The sequence below is a fragment of the Furipterus horrens genome, unplaced genomic scaffold (genome assembly GCF_987537825.1).
Source record: "Furipterus horrens unplaced genomic scaffold, mFurHor1.1.pri manual_scaffold_5, whole genome shotgun sequence".
Taxonomy (NCBI): Eukaryota; Metazoa; Chordata; class Mammalia; order Chiroptera; family Furipteridae; genus Furipterus; species Furipterus horrens.
In genome coordinates, this window is record NW_028327175.1 from 95,546,945 (window position 1) to 95,566,134 (window position 19,190).

At 42.1% G+C, this 19,190-nt stretch overlaps 1 protein-coding gene across 3 annotated transcripts in view; it reads left to right on the top strand.

Moving 5' to 3' along the window:
- Positions 1–39: 39 nt before the first annotated feature.
- Positions 40–19,190, top strand: part of STYXL1 (serine/threonine/tyrosine interacting like 1) — an 82,376-nt gene continuing 63,225 nt past the window's right edge. For 2 of the 3 annotated variants that reach the window (XM_090276860.1, XM_090276861.1), the window contains exons 1-2: positions 40–243; positions 10,145–10,248. In XM_090276860.1, coding sequence (XP_090132986.1) covers positions 10,146–10,248 — 103 coding nt within the window. In that variant the 5' untranslated portion in view covers positions 40–243; position 10,145. The remainder of the gene's footprint in view (positions 244–10,144; positions 10,249–19,190) is intronic. The other variant, XM_090276862.1, reaches the window with a different exon arrangement.

Consider the following 19,190-nt stretch of genomic DNA (forward strand, 5'->3'; position numbering starts at 1 on the left):
TCCGGTCCCGCCTCACCTCCCAGATCTCGCGATGTGACGGCCACCTCCGGCTGTCGCGGAGGGAGGCGGAGCGATCCTTCTACTTTGGTGGGACTCCGGTTAGACGCTGAGTCTTACAGTACCTTGGGTTGCATACAACCGGTGGACTAGACGCTGTCGGTGTGGGAGGGCGAGTCCTTTCTCCCGAGAGGTGGAAGAGGACGAGGTTTAGCCTGGAAGAGATTTAGAGGAGCCATTTTCCAGGTGGGGCTCCAGACAGAGGCTCTGACTGGGAGACCGGCCAAGATCGCGCATCAGGCCCCGGCGGGCGTGGTGCGGTCCGAGCACCCCACCTCAGCCAAACTTACTCCTCCTGCTGCCCGTAGTAGGAGGGGACATCCGAGCTCTGGAAAGCCCTGGAAAGGAAAGGGGGAGAAGGATGGGGGTCTCTAATCTGTGACTCCATGCCCCTCCGGCCCCCCCCCCCCCCCCCCCGCTCACACACACGTACCGCCCAGCCGCCGTCCCTCGAGGTGCCACCACTGAGACACCGCAACTGAGTATGGCTGACCCCAGGCACTGGCCTACCGCTAGGCACTGTTCAAAGAGCTTTACAGGACAACAACCCTGTGTTAGGAAAAAACAGGTATCTAGGTAACTTCTGTGGTCAGCCCGTCGCTACCTCTCAGGTCTGCCGAGCACTGCTATGAACATGGCCACATTGTTTTTGCTTTAGGGGCGAAGAAACTGGCTGCGGTTAAGGGGCTTTATTCAGATTTTACTCAGAAAGTAAAGAGATGGTTCCTGCTCAAAAGGAGTTAATAATTGAAATTTATAAATTAAATTTAAGCTTCATCTCCCCTGCACCGCTCCCCGCCCCCGCGCTGTTTTCTGGGCGTTCAGAGAAACTCGGGCAGATGGATGTGCTGTCGTCTGTTGCCTTGAGAGAGGAATGCACAATCCCAGTGGGCATGGGGAATTTTTTACTAAATCTGCCTGGAAGCGGTGGTCAGTTAGGAAAGTAAGGGTGAAAAGAACCATTAGCATGAGTGCTAAAGACGAGGGAGTGTATGGTGACTGGCTTTCTATTTTCTCCCTCCCACTTGCCTGTTGAGCTTCTAAGATGTGCCAGCCCAATCTTGGAGCTGGGTATTCAGCTGTGAACAAGACCCATGCATTTTATGCCTCCAAGTCACTCAACTTCTAGTGAGAAAGGAAAATTGATGGGGGCAACACTAGGAGAATTATGAGATACTGTGGGAACACAGAGAAGGTGTATCTAACCCAGATTTGGGGTATAAGTGGGTGCCATGTGAGAGGATTCCAAAGGATGAAACGTCTAAGCTGAGAAACATAGGAAGAGAAGGACCCATTCAACTTAAGAGGAGGAAGACATTGTTGGGCATTGGACTTCTTAAAGGGGTAGAGGGGTCCTAGGACCTGGGCGTTTAAAAGTGGTAAGTGTTTAAAGAAGGAAAGAGCCCAAAGAAAAACCTGAAGGTAGGAAAGTCTAGGCCTGTATTTAGGGGACAGTGAATAGTTTCTGATGAAATCGGGATATGAGGAGGAGCATTGTCATTTATCTTGCCATGGACCATGTTCTCTGGTTAATTATATACCTCTACCTTTCCACTAGAACTTTGAGCACCTAGGGGTCAGGTATGTCTTTCATCTCTGTCTTTATTGTCTAGCACTGACCAGGGTGCGAGTGACACTTGGAATTGGGAGACAGTTGAATGGTTTTAGATAAATCTGGGAAAAGCAGGTTGGAAAACCAGATTGTGCAGGACCAGATTGTGTGAACTTCAGCTGAGTTAGTATTTGTTCCTTGGGGAAGCACATGTTTATCAAAGGCTTTTAGGCTGCCATTAGAACTGTGGAGAAGATTAGACTGTGGGTATGCTAAGGATTCTAAGGGGGAAATGTGGGGGGCAGGGAGATTCTGTAGGAGGTTATCTTATGAGATGATAAAGATCTGAATGCTGATGGTGTTCATAGAAATGGAGAGCATGGGGCCAAAAGAGGGAACAGTCTCATGGGAAGAATTTAGAGTTTATGCCCATCTGGGTTTAAGAAATGAATGAAAGGATGTGGAAAATCAGTCTGAGAGAAGTATATATGTGGAGAAATGGAATTCTGAGGTTGTGTGGAAGGAGAAATGGCCAGAAGAAAAAAAACAGCTCTGTTTTAAATGGGCTGAAGTGGAAGTGATGGGGAGTTGTCCATATAGAACTATCAGTGGACAAACAGGGAATTAATTCCAAGAAGAAATGTGGGATTAAAATTCAGGAGAAAGGCCAGGCCTGAAGTCATCTCTATAGAAGGGAAAGTTGAGGCCATGAAAGAGAAGCCAAGTTAGCCCTGTCAGCATCTCCACAACAACTTACTACCTTTCAAGTCCTTTACTGGGGCCATCCCAAACCACTTAACAGCAAAGCTGTCCTTACATTCAGTTGCTATCTGCTTCCCTTTAAATCTTATGATTGTTCATAAAAGTCCCAACAGCTGCTGTATCAAGCATTGACTCTGTGCCAGGTGCTATGCTCTGTTTTGCATGTGTGACTGTTACACTCAACATGCAGGGCTGTATTCAGGAAGTCTAGTGCAGTCATGAGAATTTTATGTCTTCATCTCCACGCTTTCTAGAAATCTTTGCTTGCCCCTGGATTATATCTAGTCACCAGGACAGATTTATTGCAATAGCCTAAATGTTCAGTTCACATTAATAGTCAAAACTCTAAACCTGATTCAAAGTTAAAGTGACTCTCCTCGAGCTTTAGTTAGGCTCCCACTTTTGGAGAGGAGGGTGGTTGACTTCATATTTCTCCATCTTGCCTTCTCATCTCCCCACCAGCCTCACACCTTTCTCATCTCCCCACCATGCTCACACCTTTCTCATCTCCCCACCAACCTCACACCATGCAGACTGAGGCTTCAGAGCCATCAGTATTGATGGCGGGGGTTGTAAGAGTAGAGATAGGGGCAGGAAAGTTCTCTTTGTCATCTGGCATTAGTATTTTCTGAGCTCGAGAGTTTAGCTGATTCTTTCCTCCGTGCAATGCTTTTGTGGGTCTCTTACCTGCAGTTCTCTTGACCTAGGGGTTACATTTATCTTGCTTTCAGTTGCTTCCTCCGCCCCTGGTTTCTGGAATCCCCCACTACCTGCAGTTGATCCCTTGTCCCTCCAGGTGGCCCTTCTTTTAAGATGTCTTCTAGTTGGCCCTCTCTTGGGCCTGGCCCACATCTAATCTATAGGAAATGCTAATGTATCCTTTGCCTTAACAAATTCTGGGGATGCAGACAATTTCAAATGCAGCTGCCTCTCCTTGCTTTGTTAAACAGCTTCAGACTTTTCCAGCTGGAGGCCCAGCATCAGCCTGTGTGCCTGCACAAACTTCAGAGGGCACAAGCCTAGTTATTCTAGGGATTTTCTTTCTGGTTTCATGAATTGTTTCAGGAAAGCTGAGACTTGTGAATGTTTGAAAAAAGAAAGAAGGATGCTAATGGAGGGGGTAAGCTTTGAGATGCTGACAGGAGGGGTCTAAGAGGGGAGGAGGAGGAGGAAGAATTAGGTAGGATAGGATGAGGTCAGAGGGTGCTTATCCCCCACTGGGAGAAAACTGGAAGGGGAGCCAGGGAGCAATTGGTGGAGGAGGGCCTTTTTCACCTAGTGACCTTCTCTTTCCCAGTAGGAACTAGAAAATTATAGAGAAGTTGCTCAACAGAGACCCAAAGAGGGTGAGGAGGTTTGGATAAGAGTTGTAGGCCTTGGGAAATGCTGGGCAAATGAGGAATGATGAGATAAGGATAAGCTGGTAGCTGTGGGGCCAAGCTGAAGTTTTGTAGTGTGGACTTTCTGTGTGCCCAAGTCCTCATGGTGTACTGTGTCCAGATCCCATACCAAGGTCATGGACATGCAGGTGGTGGTACACACATAGATTCACATCCATATACACACCTGTGTATTCACATCTTTGAATACATAAACACATGGAATTATGCAGGGGATTTATTTAATTTTTTAAAAGTATATTTTATTGTTACAGTTGTCCCCAATTTTTTTCCCTTTGTCCCTTCTGTCTGGTACCCCCTTCCCTCCAGCAACCCCCTCCTTAGTTCATGGCCATGGCTTGTGCATATAACTTCTTTGGCTTCTCTATTTACTTAACTATTCTTAACATCCCCCTGTTTATTTTGTACCTACCAATTATGCTTCTTGATCCCTGTACCTTTTTCCCCATTTTCCCCTTTCCCCCTCCCTGATGATAACCCTCCATATGATTTCCATTTCTATGATGGTGATCATCTTCTAGTTGTTTGCTTGGTTTGTTTTTGCTTTTTAAATTCAGTTGTTGATAGTGTGAATTTGTTGTCATTTTACTGTTCATAGTTTTGATCTTCTTTTTCTTAATCCTTTGAACAGTTCATATAATAATGGCTTGTTGATGATGAACTACTTTAGCTTTATTTTGTCTGGGAAGCACTTTATCTGTCCTTCCATTCTAAATGATAGCTTTGCTGGATAGAGTAATCTTGGTTATAGGTCCTTGCTTTTCATCACTTTGAATACTTCTTATCAGTCCCTTCTCGCCTGCAAAGTTTCTTTTGAGAAATCAGCTGATAGTCTTATGAGGACTCCTTTGTAGGTAACTCTTCTTTTCTCTTGCTACTTTTAAGATTCTCTCTTTCAGCGTTGGCATTTTTATTATGATGTGTCTTGGTGTGGTCCTTTTTGGGTCTAGCTTGTTTGGGACTCTGTGCTTCCTGGCCTTGTATGTCTATTTCCTTTCCCAAATTAGGAAAGTTTTCTTTCATTATTTTTTTCAAATAAGTTTTCAGTTTCTTGCTCTTCCTGTTCTTCTAGCATCCCTATGATTCGGATATTGGCCCTTCTCAAGATGTCCCAGAGTCTTTTTATTCTCCTGCTTTTTTGAATTTTTTTTCCTGCATTCTGTACTGGTTTACTGTTTACTTCTTCCTCATGTTCCAATTAATTGAAATGAATCCTGGCTTCCTTCCCTTCCCTATTGGTTCCCTGTGGATTTTTCTTCATCTCACTTAGTGTAGCCTTCATTTCTCCCCTTATGCATTTGCTGTACTCAGTGAGTTCGTTGAGCATCCTGATTACCAGTGTTTTGAACTCTGTATCTGATACGCTGGTTATCTTCATTTAGTTCTTTTTCTGGGGTTTTGTTCTGTTCTTTCATTTTAGCCATGTTTCTTTGTCTCCTCAACTTGGCAGCCTCCCTGAGTTTGCTTCTGTGTATTAAGTAGAGCTGCTTTGATTCCCTGTCTTAGTAGTGTGGCCTATTATAGAAAAGGCACCTGTAAATTGTGTGAGGTGGAGCCTTAGGTACTCACCGCTTTGTGGCTCTTTGTGTGGAGAGGGCCCAGAGAGGGGACAATACCACTACCTAGCTTATGGAGGTTTGCCTGGCACTCACCCTGTGTGACTGGCACCCTTCCAGCTGTTGCCCTCATGCTGAATCCCAGAGGGGGTGGGTCTGCATATGTTTTAAGTCCATGTGGGCCCTTTAAGCTGAATCTCCTGAAAATCTGGCAGTTTCTCCCACCACTCCAACTCACACTATTTTTTACTGCCCGAAGTTATGGGACTTTATTTTCCCAGCTCTGGAACCCTGGGTGGGCTGTGTGGTCTGGGCTGGTGCTGGGATTGCTCGCTCCCAAGGTATCCCTCACAATTTTTCTCCACTACATGATTGTGGAACTGCCCGTTCTGCCACTGCTGCCTCTCTGCCCATCTCTACATCTCTGCCCCTTCCTACCCATCTGGATGAATGTGGCTTCTTTCAATCCTTAGTTGTTGGACTTCCATACAGCCTGATTTTCTGACAGTTCCGAGTGTTATTTGTTTTGAGGTCTAGTTGTAATTCTTCCTGTGGTTATTCAAGGAGGTGAAGCATGTTTATACCTGTGCCTCCATCTTGACTGGAAATTGTAATATTAAACATTCTTAGGGCTCAAATGATGGAGCCAGAATATCTTAAACCCTGCAGGGTTCAGAGTACTGCTGAAAGGGACATTAGTGTTCAGTCCTCCACCAGCTCAGGCTAGTAGTGCCCCTGATCTCAGCTCATGTGTCATCTTTTGGAACTGTGCTGTGAAGTTCAGTGACTACTTTCATCCCTCCTGCACTTTATTAGCACATGAGGGGCAGTTTTTGCCTACCCAGGGAAAGTGCTGCCTTCGGGAAGGAGAGAAGTCTGAAGAAGTTGATCCCTGCAGCTGGATTTTTACCTTGATGCCCAGTCAATCCCTTGGTGAATGAAGAGACAGAGGTTGTAATGGGGAAAAGTAGGTGGGAGCTTGAGGATGGGGTGTAAGGGGTAGGCCAGATGGGTTAGGAGCCAGCTTTTAGGTTGGCTTAATGAAATTATGGAACTAGACCTAATTCCATTCTCTACCCCTACACTCACCACCTCCAAAATGGCCTGGGGACATGGCTTTCAGAGGCAGAGGATATGACTGGGGGTAGGAATGTTGAGAGGTCCATAAGGAGGAATCTATGTGTATGGCATCAGGTCAAGATTGCCCCATTGGTGAAGACAGGAATGGTGACTAATTTATTCATTCAAACCATGCTTCTTGTACACTCTAGCAGAAGTCCTGGGCACTGGGTGATTCTACAGTAGTGAACAAGAAGGGCAAGGTCCCTGTCCTAATGACCCATATATTCCAGTGGGAGGAGACTGATGATAAAACCAGCACACAAATGAGTGATAATGTCAGATAACGACAAGTGAGGTGAAGACAAAGGAACTTATATTTTGAAAATATCATGCTGACTGCCATGTGTAGATTAGACTATAGGGAGAAAGCAAGATGTCCAGTTGGAAAGACTTGCATCATCAGGAGAGAAATGATAATATCTTGATCTAGAATATTTTCCATTGAGTGGAGAGAGGTAGATGGATTTGAAATATATTCAGATCATAGAGCTAATAGATTGGATGTGAGAGGCAGAGAGAAACGGATTACGGACTTGTGTAACTAGGTGGATAATGATGCTGTTCATTGAGACTGAGAACACTAAAAGATAAGCATGTATGGAGGTGTGGACATGTGTGAATTAAAAGTCCTCTATGGACTCTGTTATATTTGAGATGCAGATTAGACATCCAAGTGAAGTCTGGAGCTTAGTGAAGAGGTCATGCAGGGGTACAGTTTGGGACTCATTGGTATACAAGGGGCAAGATGAATCGCCTAGACTCTAGATTTTAGAGTGGTGGTTCTCAACTAGCATTTTTTTTTTTATTAAGCAATAATTTTCAGTTTACTAGATGAAACAGACTTGCAACATAGTTTGCATAACTGCCAAATAAGGCACCTACAGCAAGTGATAAGGAAGCTGGGCATAAAGGGAAAAAGCATATATTGGAATAAAAAGATTCTCTCAAAATAAAAAGAAACCAAACTATTATTATAAAGGACTTTACCAAGAACTGTTATGTATTCCCCATTCCATTAGATGGAAATCAACAAGCGAATCTGGCATTTTGTGTTGATGTCAAATGTCAGATAAGAGCATCCTAACACAAAGCAAAAAGATTTTTAAAAAAGAAAAAGAAGCAAACAGAAAAAGATATCCTTAATGCCCTCCAAACTGTAGAACAGTAACTAACTCCAGAGTTCAAATTCAAAAGAAGAGAAAGTGACACTTGAAAAAGGTGATGGTGGTGTTAATCCTATGAATGGGTTTTTGATATCTCTTTTTCCAGGGGACATTCGGCAACATCTGGAAACTTTTTTGGTTGTTAGAACTGGATTGGGGGAGGTTTGTTCCTGGCAGCCACTGGGTGGAGGCCAGGGATGCTGCTAAACATTCTACTTCAACGCACAGGTCAGCTCCCACAACAGAGGGGTATCTGGCCTCAAATGTCAGTGCTGCTGAGGTTGAGAAGCCCTGTCCTAGAGTGAGAATATAGAGAAGAAAGATAATTATGCCCAAGGACATTCTTATGTGAAGAGAGAGCCTCCTGCAAAGAAGGCAGCAGGAACAGTCTGATAGGCAGGAGGGAAGCCTGGACAGTGTGTGTGTGTGTGGTGGTGGTGGTGGGGCTAGTTCTGAAAGTGGAGAGTACTGGGGAAGAAGGAATGCTCAGCTGGGTTAAATGCAGGTTAGAAACTCCATCGTTTGAGCACAGAGAGAAGTGACTAATGGATTAAACAAGATAGACACTGCTGATGGTCTTGATAAGAGCAGTTTCTGTGGTTTGATAGGGTTAGATAGCCAACAGTTACTGAGCATTTATTTCCTCCCTGCTCAGAATGCCTTACATGTAATTTTGCAATTGGAAAGGTCGGCATTTGTGCACCTTATCACCACCAGAACCAATAAGTAGAGGCAGGGATTGAATATGGGTACTTTATTCAGATGGCTGGCAATCTGAGAAGGTAGCAGGTTACGTACCCTCCAAGACTGTCTTAAATTTCATTTCAAACAGAACCTTTTTATAGGAGAAGAAAAGTATAGGTAAAGGGTTTGGAATTCAGGAAAAAGTAGGTAAGGGGTTTGGAATTCAGGGAAAAGGTTAATCAGATAAAAACTGCAGTCAGGCAATTTTCCCAGCATTCTTTCATCTGTTGACCAGTGATTCTTGACCTCTCTCTGTCTCTTCCTGGAGCACAATGACTCAGATACCATCTTGATTGCTGGCAGTCCTCCTGGGCACAAAGGTCCAATTGCTTGTCTCCAGGAGTCAGGGTGGGTCATACCTTCAGTTCCTGGAACAATGGCTTTTTACATGCATTAATTACAAAGCTTATTAACTATAACTTAAAACTAAAAGTTTTCCATCTCTTGAGTTCTCGCATCAGTTTTATTAACCCACGCACAATAGATAGGTACTATTATGCTAAAATTACCCTCATTATACAGAGGTGCAAAATGAGGCACAGGGAGGCTAATTACTCCCCATAAGGCAGCCCATAGTAAGTGGCACAGCTGTGATTAGGACCTCGGGGGTTTGGAGATAAGGAAGAGGCAGGGAGTCAACACCACCTTTTTGAGAAGTCTTACTGTAAAGGAGAACAAAGACAGATACAGAGGATGTTTGTGTGCTGGTAAGAGTGACCCATGCAGAGGCTGAAATTGATGGAGGGGAGGCTGAGGACCAAAGTCCTTGAGGCGGGTAAGAAATAATCCAGGGCCCATGTCGAGGGTTTGGTCTTTTCCTGCAGCATCATACTGGTAACTCTGAAGTGGACCCTAACTGTTTTTAATCAAGATTACTTGCCTCTGGACTCAACTTCTCCACCTGTCCCCTGCTGGTGCTGGGCAGTTCCTTGAAGCCCCTACCCCTACTAAAAGGAGACTTCCCTGCGGGGCGCTGCTGCACAGACCCAGTCCTTCCCCTTTAGTGTCCTTGGAGCACCAGAGACAGTCATGCTCAGGAACCAGTGTCTCAAGTGCAGCCCTGCAGTTAGGAGCCAGAGCCAAAGCTGGCGGGGCAGTTCTGTTAAACCACATCAGCAATTCTACACCAAACACTGACTTTCATGATCTCATCATAAGCTTCCTCAGGGTCTTCACTTATCACTTTCTTACTGCTTTTGCCACACCAGGCTCCTTGAGCTCTCTCAGGTACTGAATGTTCTTGCCTTCTGTTTCACCCTCTCTCCATCCCCCACCTGGCTAAGTGTTGCGTAGCCTCCTGCCTCAGCTTAGCAGCCACATCTCAGACAGCCCTTCTTCAATCCCCGCAACTAGGTTTGGCCCTCCCATTAGCTCTTCCTCCAGTGTGGGACATTGACTTTTATAGTGCTTTCCCTATGTGTATTTTTTGTTCAATGTCTTCATTCCATGCTAGACTGTAACCCTCACGAAGGTAGGTTAAGTTTTACCACAACTAGTTTCAGTGACTGGCAAGTAATTGTTGCTCAGTAACTATATGCTAAAAGAACAAATAAGTTGGTGATTATTTTACAGCCTACTTGTTATTTACACGCTTCATATGTTGTGTTCAATATTTTATTCTCCTCTACACACATTTCACTACAAAATTTTGAAGCTTTCCTGACCCTGTTCATGGTTGCTTTCATTTTTGCTTGAAGATGTGTTAAGAAAGACTAATTCAATATCTTATTTTTTGACCATTCATTTAAAATAAAATAGAAGCTTTACATTATTGCTTTTTCCCTATAGGATGGCTGGTTTGGTTTTATGTGAACCAACAGAGCTTTACAACATCTTGAATCAGGTCACAAAACTATCCAGATTGACTGAACCCAACTATCTCTGTTTATTGGGTAAGCACTTTAAAACTTTTTTGTAGAAAGCATCTTTCAAACATTTTTGATGAATCAACAGACTTTTGGGGATGGGGGAATAAGTGACTTTAGAAATCTGGTAGACTTATTGGGCATAGCTTTAAATGGTGCTACTCACTCTCATGGCTTGGAAGTCACCCCAGATTAAATCTAGAAGTTCCTGGAAAACTGGTGTTCTGGGTCCTCTTGTTTTAGTGAAATGTATTAAACATCTAACAAATATATATTAATACTAATAAACACCCATGTACTCACCACTCAGATTACACACAGATGTACCCCTCTCTTGTACCCCACCCTGACCCCACTTCTTTCCCTCCCCAAGGATAACTGCTTCTGTATTTTTACTGCATATGCAGGCTTCCCAAAATAATGCGTGGCTTAAACATTTACACAAATAATACCATAATGTACAATCATTATGCAATTTGCTTTTTTGTTTTTTGCTTAAAATTATATTTTTGAGGTATTTCCCCCATGTCTAAATGTTGAGATCTAATTTATTCATCTTGACTGTTGTTGGGATATGGATCTATTTCTATTTGATTGCAATGTGGAGCTTGCATTGTGTGGCTGTAATGAATAGTGCTGCAGTGAACAATCTTGTGCATCCCTCCTTATTCATGTTCAATAGTTTCTTCAGGATCTCTACATAGAAATGGAATTGCCAAGTTGCAAATTCAGCTTCACTACATTATTGTCAAACTGCCCTCTATAGAGATTGTATCAATTTACATTCCTATCATCAGTGTAAGAAATATATCTACCAATACCTGGCTTTGTCAGCCTTTAAAATTTTTGCAATCTGGCTTCCGGCCAAGATGGAGGTGTAGACAGACATGCTGGGTCTCCCTCCACAACTAAGAAGGAATACAACTACCTCAAAACTAGAAACAACCAGAAGTTCCAGAAAATCAAACTGCATGGAAGTCCAGCCAACAAAGATATAAAGAAGAAATACTCATCCAGACAGGTAGGAGGGGCGGAGCTGGGGCAGAGAGGATGCAGTGTGGTGGCGGCAGCAGCGGCGACAGCAGCGACAGCAGCAGGCCGGCAGAAAGCACAGTCACACATTTTAAAATGTCGGGAGGGACACCTGGGGAGCGTTCCCAGCTTCTCACTGGACCTCGCAGCTCACGGTCCCAGCACTGGGGAAAATCAAGCCTCATTACTTCTGACTGTGCAAACCAGTGGGGGTTGGGATGGAGGCAGAAACTGCTGGTCTCTCAACAGAGTCTGCTTGCTTAAAGGGCCCCCATGGTCCTAGAACATCCGCAGATGCGCCCACTCTGGGAATGACGGCCAAGGCAGCGACTAGAGGGGCGCCAGTCCCATATAGAAGTGGGAGAAGTGCCTGGAAAAGGGGTGAGTGCTGAGCAGGTGGCATTGTTTCCTCTTGGACCCCTCCCCCACATACAGCGCCATAAGGTGGTGAAACAGGTCACCCTGTACTGATAAATCCTTAAGGCTCTTCCCCTTACAATGTAACAGGAGCAACAGCTCTACCTGGGATGTGGAGGCAAACAAGTACAGGAGCTTGTCAGAATGACGAGACAGAGAAGTATGGCCCAAAAGGGGGAACAGATCAAGGTTCCAGTGGGAGATAGCCAACCTAACAGATGAGGAAATAGACAACCTAACAGACGCAGAATTCAAAACACTGGTGATGAAGATGCTCACAGGCTTGACAGATATGCTTGAGTACAGCAAATGCATAAGAGAAGATGTGAAGGCTATGCTAAGTGAAACGAAGGAAAATCCACACAAACCAATGGTGAAGGGAAGGAAACAGGGGTTCAAATCAATTATTTGAAACATAAGGAAGAAAAAAACAGTCAACCAGTGCAGAATGAGGAAGCAAGAATTGAAAAAAATGAGGGAAACTTCCCAAATTTTGCAAAGGAGATGGACATACAGGTCCTGGAAGCACGATGGTCCCTGGTGAGTTGAACCCAGAGGGGACCACACCAGGATGCTTCATGATTGAGATGCCAAAGGTGAAAGATAAAGAGAGAGTCCTGGGGGCAGCAAGAGAGAGGCGGAGAGTTGCCTACAGGGGTGTGCCTATAGGACTATCAGCTGATTTCTCAGAGGACACTTTGCAGGCAGGAAGGGACTGGCAAGCAATATTCATTGCGATGAAAGGCAACCTGCAGCCAGGATTACTCTATCCAGTAAAGCTATCATTTAGAATGGAAGGGCAGATGAAGTGCTTCCCAGACAAGGTAAAGCTAAAGGAGTTCATCATCACCAAGCCATTATTATATGAAATGTCAAAGGAACTTACTTAAGAAAAAGAAGATCAAAACTGTGAATACTAAAATGACAACGAACTCACAACTATCAACAACTGAATCTAAAAAATAAGAACAAAATCCAACTAAGCAAACCAGTATAGGAACAGAACCATAGGTATGGGGATCATATGGAGGGTTATCAGCTGGGAGGGGGTAGGGGGAGAAATGGGGAAATGGTGCAGGGATTAAGGAGCATAATTGGTTGGTATAAAATAGTGGGGAGAAGTTAAGAATAATATAAGAAAGGGTGAAGCCAAAGAACTTATGTGCACAACCAATGGACATGAATTAAGGGGGGTGGGATTGCTGGAGGGAAGGAGGGTACTTGGCAGAGGGGAGCAAAGGGGAAAAAAATTGGAACTACTGTAACAACATAATCAATAAAATATACTTAAAATTTTTTCAATCTGATTGATGTGAATTTGTATTATGATTTTTCCCCAATTAAAATATACATAACATGAAATTTACCACCTTAGTAATTTTTAATTAAATTTATTGGGGTAACATTTGTTCTTATGGTCATATAGGTTTCAGGTGTACATTTCTATGATACTTGATCTGTGTATTGCATTGTGTTCCTACCACCCAAAGTCAGCTCGTCTTACATCACCATATATTTGGTCCCCTTTACCATTTAATATGCCTTCACCCCCTTCCCTCTGGTAACCACCATGCTGTTGTCTGTCTGTGTCTATAAGTTTCAGTTTATATCTCATGTATGAGTGAAATCATGTGGTTCTTAGCTTTTTCTGTCTGACTTATTTCATTTAGCATATTCTCAAGATCCATCTATGTTGTTGCAAATGGCAGTATTTCATCTTTTCTTATGGCTGAGCAGTATCCATCGTATATATGTACCACATCTTCTTTATCCAATCCTCTATTGAAGGACACTTTGGTAGTCTCCATGTCTTGGCCACTCTGAATAATGCTGCAGTGAACACAGAGGTGTATATATCTTTACAAATAAATGTTTTTGAGTTTTTCAGGTAGATACTGAGAACAGGGATTGCTGGGTCAAATCATAACTCTATTTTTAATGTTTTGAGGAACCACCATACTCTTTTCCATAGTAACTGTACCAGTTTACATTCCCACCAGCAGTGAATGAGGGTTCCTTTTTGTCTGCCACCTCTTCAACATTTGTTATAACCTATCTCATTGTAGTTTTGATTTGCATTTCCCTAACAGTTAGTGAAATTGAACATATTTTTATATATCTGTTGGCCGTTTGTATGTCTTCTTAGGAGAGCTATCTGTTTGGATCCATCTTAGCCATTTAAAAAAAATTTATTCATTTGTTTATTTATTTCATTTTTAGAGAGAAGGGGAAGGAGAAAGAGAGGGAGAGAAACATCACTGTGTGGTTGCCTCTCACTCGTGCCCCCAACTGGGGACCTGACGTGCAAGCTAGTAATGTGTCCTAACTGAGAATCGAACCAGCGACACTTGGCTCGCAGGCGGACGCTCAATCCATTGAGCCACAGCAGCCAGGGTTCTTAGCCATTTTTTAAGTTTAATTTTTTTATTTATTGATTTTGGAGAGGTAGAGAAACATTGATTTGTGGTTCCACTTATTTATGCATTCATTGGTTTCTTCTTGTATGTGCCCTCACCAGAGATTGAACCCACAACCTTGGCATATCAGGAAGATGCTCTAACCAACTGAGCTACCCAGCCAGGGCCCTCTTAAAGATTTTAAAATCTACAGTTCATTGTTCTTAAATACATTCATAATGTTGTGCAACTTTGTGTACTACCATCCATCTTCATAACTCTTTTCATCTTGTAAACTGTAAAACTGAAATTCTATACCTATTAAACAACAAGTCCCCATTCCCCCACCCCTAATGCCCTAGCAACCTCTATTCTACTTTCTGTCTCTGTGCTTTCGACTATTCTAGGTACTTCACATAAGTGGAATCATACAGTATTTGTCTTTTTGTGACTGGCTTATTTCACTTAGTATCAGCATGTCCTCAAGTTTTATCCATGGTGTGGCATATTGCAGAATTTTCTTCCTTTTTAAGGCTGAATAATATTCCATTGTATGTCACCTTTTGCTTACCCATTTATCCATCGATGAACATTTGGATTGCTTCCACATTTTACCTATTGTGAAAATGCATCTATGAACATGGGTGTATAAATATCTTTTTGAGATCCTGCTTTTATTTCTTTTGGGTATATACCTTAAAATGAAACTACTAGATCATATGGTAAGTCTATTTTTCATTTTTGAAGAACTTCCATATTGTTTTCTGTTTTATTTGTTTGTTTATTTTGGTTTTTAGATTTCACATATAAGTGAAATCATATGGTATTTGTCTTTCTCTGATTTATTTCTCTTAGCTTACTATCCTTAGGTACATCCATGTTGTCCCAAATGGTAATATTTTCTTTTTTATGACTAAGTAATATTCCATTGTATATATGTACATCTTATCCATTCCTCTTTTGATTGGAGCATTTAATCCATTTACATTTAAAGTAATTATTGATAGGTATGTAGTTGCCATTTAATTGTTTTCTGATTATTTTTGTAGTTCTGTCACTTTCTTATTCTCTTCTTCTCTTCTCTTGTATATTGACAACTTTCTGTAGTGTTGTGTTTGGATTCCTTTCTCTTTATTTTCTTGTATATCTCTTGCAGATTTTTGGTTTGTGGTTACCAGGTGCTTCATATATGTCAAGCTATGTCTATAGCAATCTATTTTACATTGATGGCCACTTAAGTAAGAACACTTTCTAAAATCACTACCATTTTTATTCACACCCTCCATATTTATGTTTTTGTCTTTATTTTTTACTTCTTGTGTGTTTCCTTTAATTTACTGTTGTAATTACACATGATCTTCCTACTTTCACCTTTTATATTTTATACTAGCTTTAGTGTTGTTTGATCCACTGCTTTTATGATGCTTTTGTCAGGGAGAACTTTATTCTTTGCAATATTTTCTTAGTCATATTTTGATTTTTTCCCTTCTTCTTAACGTTTCTTGTAATACTGATTTAGTGGTGATGAACTCTTTCAGCTTTTTTCTTGGTGGGAAACTTGTTATCTCTCCTTTGATTCTAAATGATAGCTTTGCTAGGTAGAGTAATCTCGGTTATAGGTCCTTGCTTTTCATCACTTTGAATATTTTGTGCCAGTCCCTCTGTCCTGCAACTTTGAAAATCAACTGGTAGTCTTATGGGGGCTTCCTTGTAGGTAACTAACTGCTTTTCTCTTGCTGTATTTAAGATTCTCTCTTTATCTTCAACCTTTGGTATTTTCATTATAATGTGTCTTAGTGTGGGTCTCTTTAGCTTCATCTTGACTGGAATTCTTTGTGCACCCTGGACTTATATGTCTATTTCTTTTAACAGGTTAGGGAAGTTTTTAGTCCTTTCTTCAAATAGGTTTTTAATCCCTGCTCTCTCTCTTCTCCTTCTGATATCCCTATGATAAGAATTTTGTTAGGCTTGATGTTGTCCCAGAGGTCCCTTAAAATATCCTCATTTAAATTTTTTTCATTTTTATTGCTACCTTGTCTTCCAAATCTCTGAATTTGATCCTCTATTTCATCTACTCCACTGTTGATTCTCTGTAATGTAGTTTTAATTTCAGTTATTTTATTCTTCATTTTTGACTGGTTTGTTTTATGTTTTCTACTTTCTTATGTTTCCTATCTCTTTGTTGAAATTCTCACTGAGATAATCTATTGTTCCCCTAAGTTCATTGGGCTTCCAGTCTTCTGAACTCTACATCTGGTACGTTGCTTGTCCCATTGATTTAGTTTCTTTTCTAGAGTTTTGTCCTGTTCTTTCATTTGGGACATGTTTCTCTGCCTCCTCATTTTGGCTGCTTCCCTGTGTTGTTTCTGTGTATTAGGTAGGTCTCCTATGTCTCCTAGTTTCAGCAGAGTGGCCTTATGTAATAAGTGTCCTATAGGGCCCAGTGTTGCAGTCTTCATGTTTGCCTAAGTTGGTGCTCCGGGGGTGTCCCTTGTGTGGGTTGTGTATGCTGTCCTGTCGTAGTTGAGCCTTGATTTCTGTGGCATGTCAGTGGGTGGGTGTGAGCCTCAGGCTGACAGACTGTGGGGACTGGCCATGAGTGCAGTGGACAAGCTGTTGTATGGGCACTGACATCATGGAGCAGGATTTGCTTTAGAGGGGCTCTTGTGCCTGCTGAGTTCTCCCTTTGAGTGTGTGATTTGTGGCACTAATTGGGTGGTACTCTGGTATGGTCTGAAGCCAGTCACCAGGTGTGTTGATTCTGGGGCCATTTGGGAGAGGCTCTGGTTCAAGCCAAGTTCAGCCACTGCCTATGCATGTTCTGGGGCCACCTGGCAGGTGCTACAGAATGACCCATGGTTGTTACCTGTCTGTGCTTGGAAATGCCTGGGAGTAGTTATGTTGTGAACCAAGGTTGGTTGCCACTAGTGCTGGGCTTGGGGCCTCTTAGCAAGAGGTACAAGGCATACTAAGGCCAGCTGCTGCTTGTTTGGGGTGTGTAGACCTTTGAGAGATCTTAGGAAAATTTGAAGTGTGGGCTCAGGCCAGCTTTTGTGTGGATTAGCCTCTGAAAGGGGTGTGTGAATTGGGTGGGAAAGGTCTCAAGAAATCACCAGGGTAGGGTAAAAGCTGTGCCAACCAGGTTGATGGAGGCTCTGATTTGCCCACCTGCACCTTCAGGCTGTTGGGTGGAAGGGCTCAACCAAGGGGCAATGAAAGCAGCCAGTACTTCTGCCTGCACCTGCCTAGGGCGAGTGTTTGTGAGAGTGAGTCTGTGCTGAGGCCCTTTAAGAGAATGCCTGAGTCCCCAGCAGCCCTCTGTCTCACCCCAAATGAATCCTTGCTGATTTTCACAGCCAGCTGTTGTGAGGACTTCTCTTCCCGGCACGGGTGCTCTGAGCTGGGGAGCCCAGTGTGAGGCTGGGATCCTCTTGTTCCTCAGGGGGGACCTCCACAGCTAAGGTATCCTTTCTCATTCTGAACCTCCACACCTAGGTGTGGAACCTGCCTGTTTTTCATCTTTGCCCCTCCTACCAGTCTTGACAGGAATTCTTTATATCTTTAGTTATAGGAGTTCTTTTCAGCTTGTCTTCAGGTGATCTCAAGGGTGGTTGTTCTATAATTTAGTTGTAATTTTAATGTAGTCATGGGAGGAGGAGAGCACAGCATTTACTTACTCTGCCATCTTGACCAGAAGTATCAATGCTTTTCCTAATCTTTCATGTTGTACTACCAAAATTTAAAAACTGCCTAAAAGAGATAATCAGGTAAAAGAAAATAAATGAACTATAAAGTGGTTATTTCGAAATAGAATCTGGAATGTCATAGTTGCTTGAGATTTCTTATTGGGATCATACTTATTTTACTGCAATGAGTAACAATTATCAGCAAGAATTACCAAAAACCCTATGTTGAATTCTTTCATATTCTTGGTGACTGGCCAGAGAAGCTGCAAAAGAGTTTGGCAGTGTATACCCTTTTTCATACAAAGTGCCCCCATAGGATGCATCAGAGGGCAGGTGCAATTCATTTGTACTCATCCACCCACTAGTTCATGAAGATCCCTGAGAATGTAAATTTTTAATGTGGATTGTGCTTGAGTTTCACCAGCCTTTTTCATTGTGTTTATTGTAAGTTGAACCTGGTCTGTCAGCACCCATACTACCTCCCTTATCCTGAGTTTATTTTATCCTGGTCATCTATGTCTTTGGAATCTCACAGGTAATATTCTGTATAATTTGAAGGAATAACCATGTCTTCTCATTCAAGGTTTACAGTTTCCAAATATTACTTACAGTTGTTTATTCAATTGAGTAGCCATATGGACACCAACCACCTATGAAAAGAGGTTTATCTTACATATGTATCTTAACACTGTCATTTAGGAAGTGGTTGTACCAAAACAGGCCCCCCCCAAATTAATAATGATTGGTATTTGAGATAAAAATTCATTCAGTATAGATCCTAGTGGTTGGTTTATTGCAAAGTCAAAACTGAGAGCTGTGAATTTACTCTATTCACTCAAAATAAATAACATATGATGTACAGATTCTACCATAGATATACAATGTGAAAATCAAAATCAGTAGATTGAACTTGCATGTTTCACTTGATCGCAAACTTGTACATACTAATATTCTGCAAAAAAGACAATTGCAGCAAAGAAAATGGCCCTTTTGATTTTTTTTTCATTGACCCATTGGTTGTTCAGTACTGTATTGTTAGAAAACTGCCCTTTTGCAAACAAGACTAACAGCATCCCTCCAAAGAGACCAAAATGAACATGCATATATGTATAAGTGCTACTGCTCAAATGCTGTTTCTAGAAAAAAACTTAACTGCCTGGATTCAAACAATAATGAATAATGCCTTAAGCCACTAAAGCACCAAAATTTTTTTAAAAATCACTGTTTTTAGATGATTAATATACACAAATAAGAAATATTAATCAAAACTCAGAAAGTAAATATTGGACTGATAACAATATCAGTTGTTGGGAGAAGTTTTTTCAATTTAAATGTCTTTTATCATCTCTAAAGAAATTTTTATAGTGCTAATATTCTAGAAAGCTGGCAAATTCTTCTTCAAGTAATTTTCTAGTAAGTATGTCAAGTTTTATAGAGC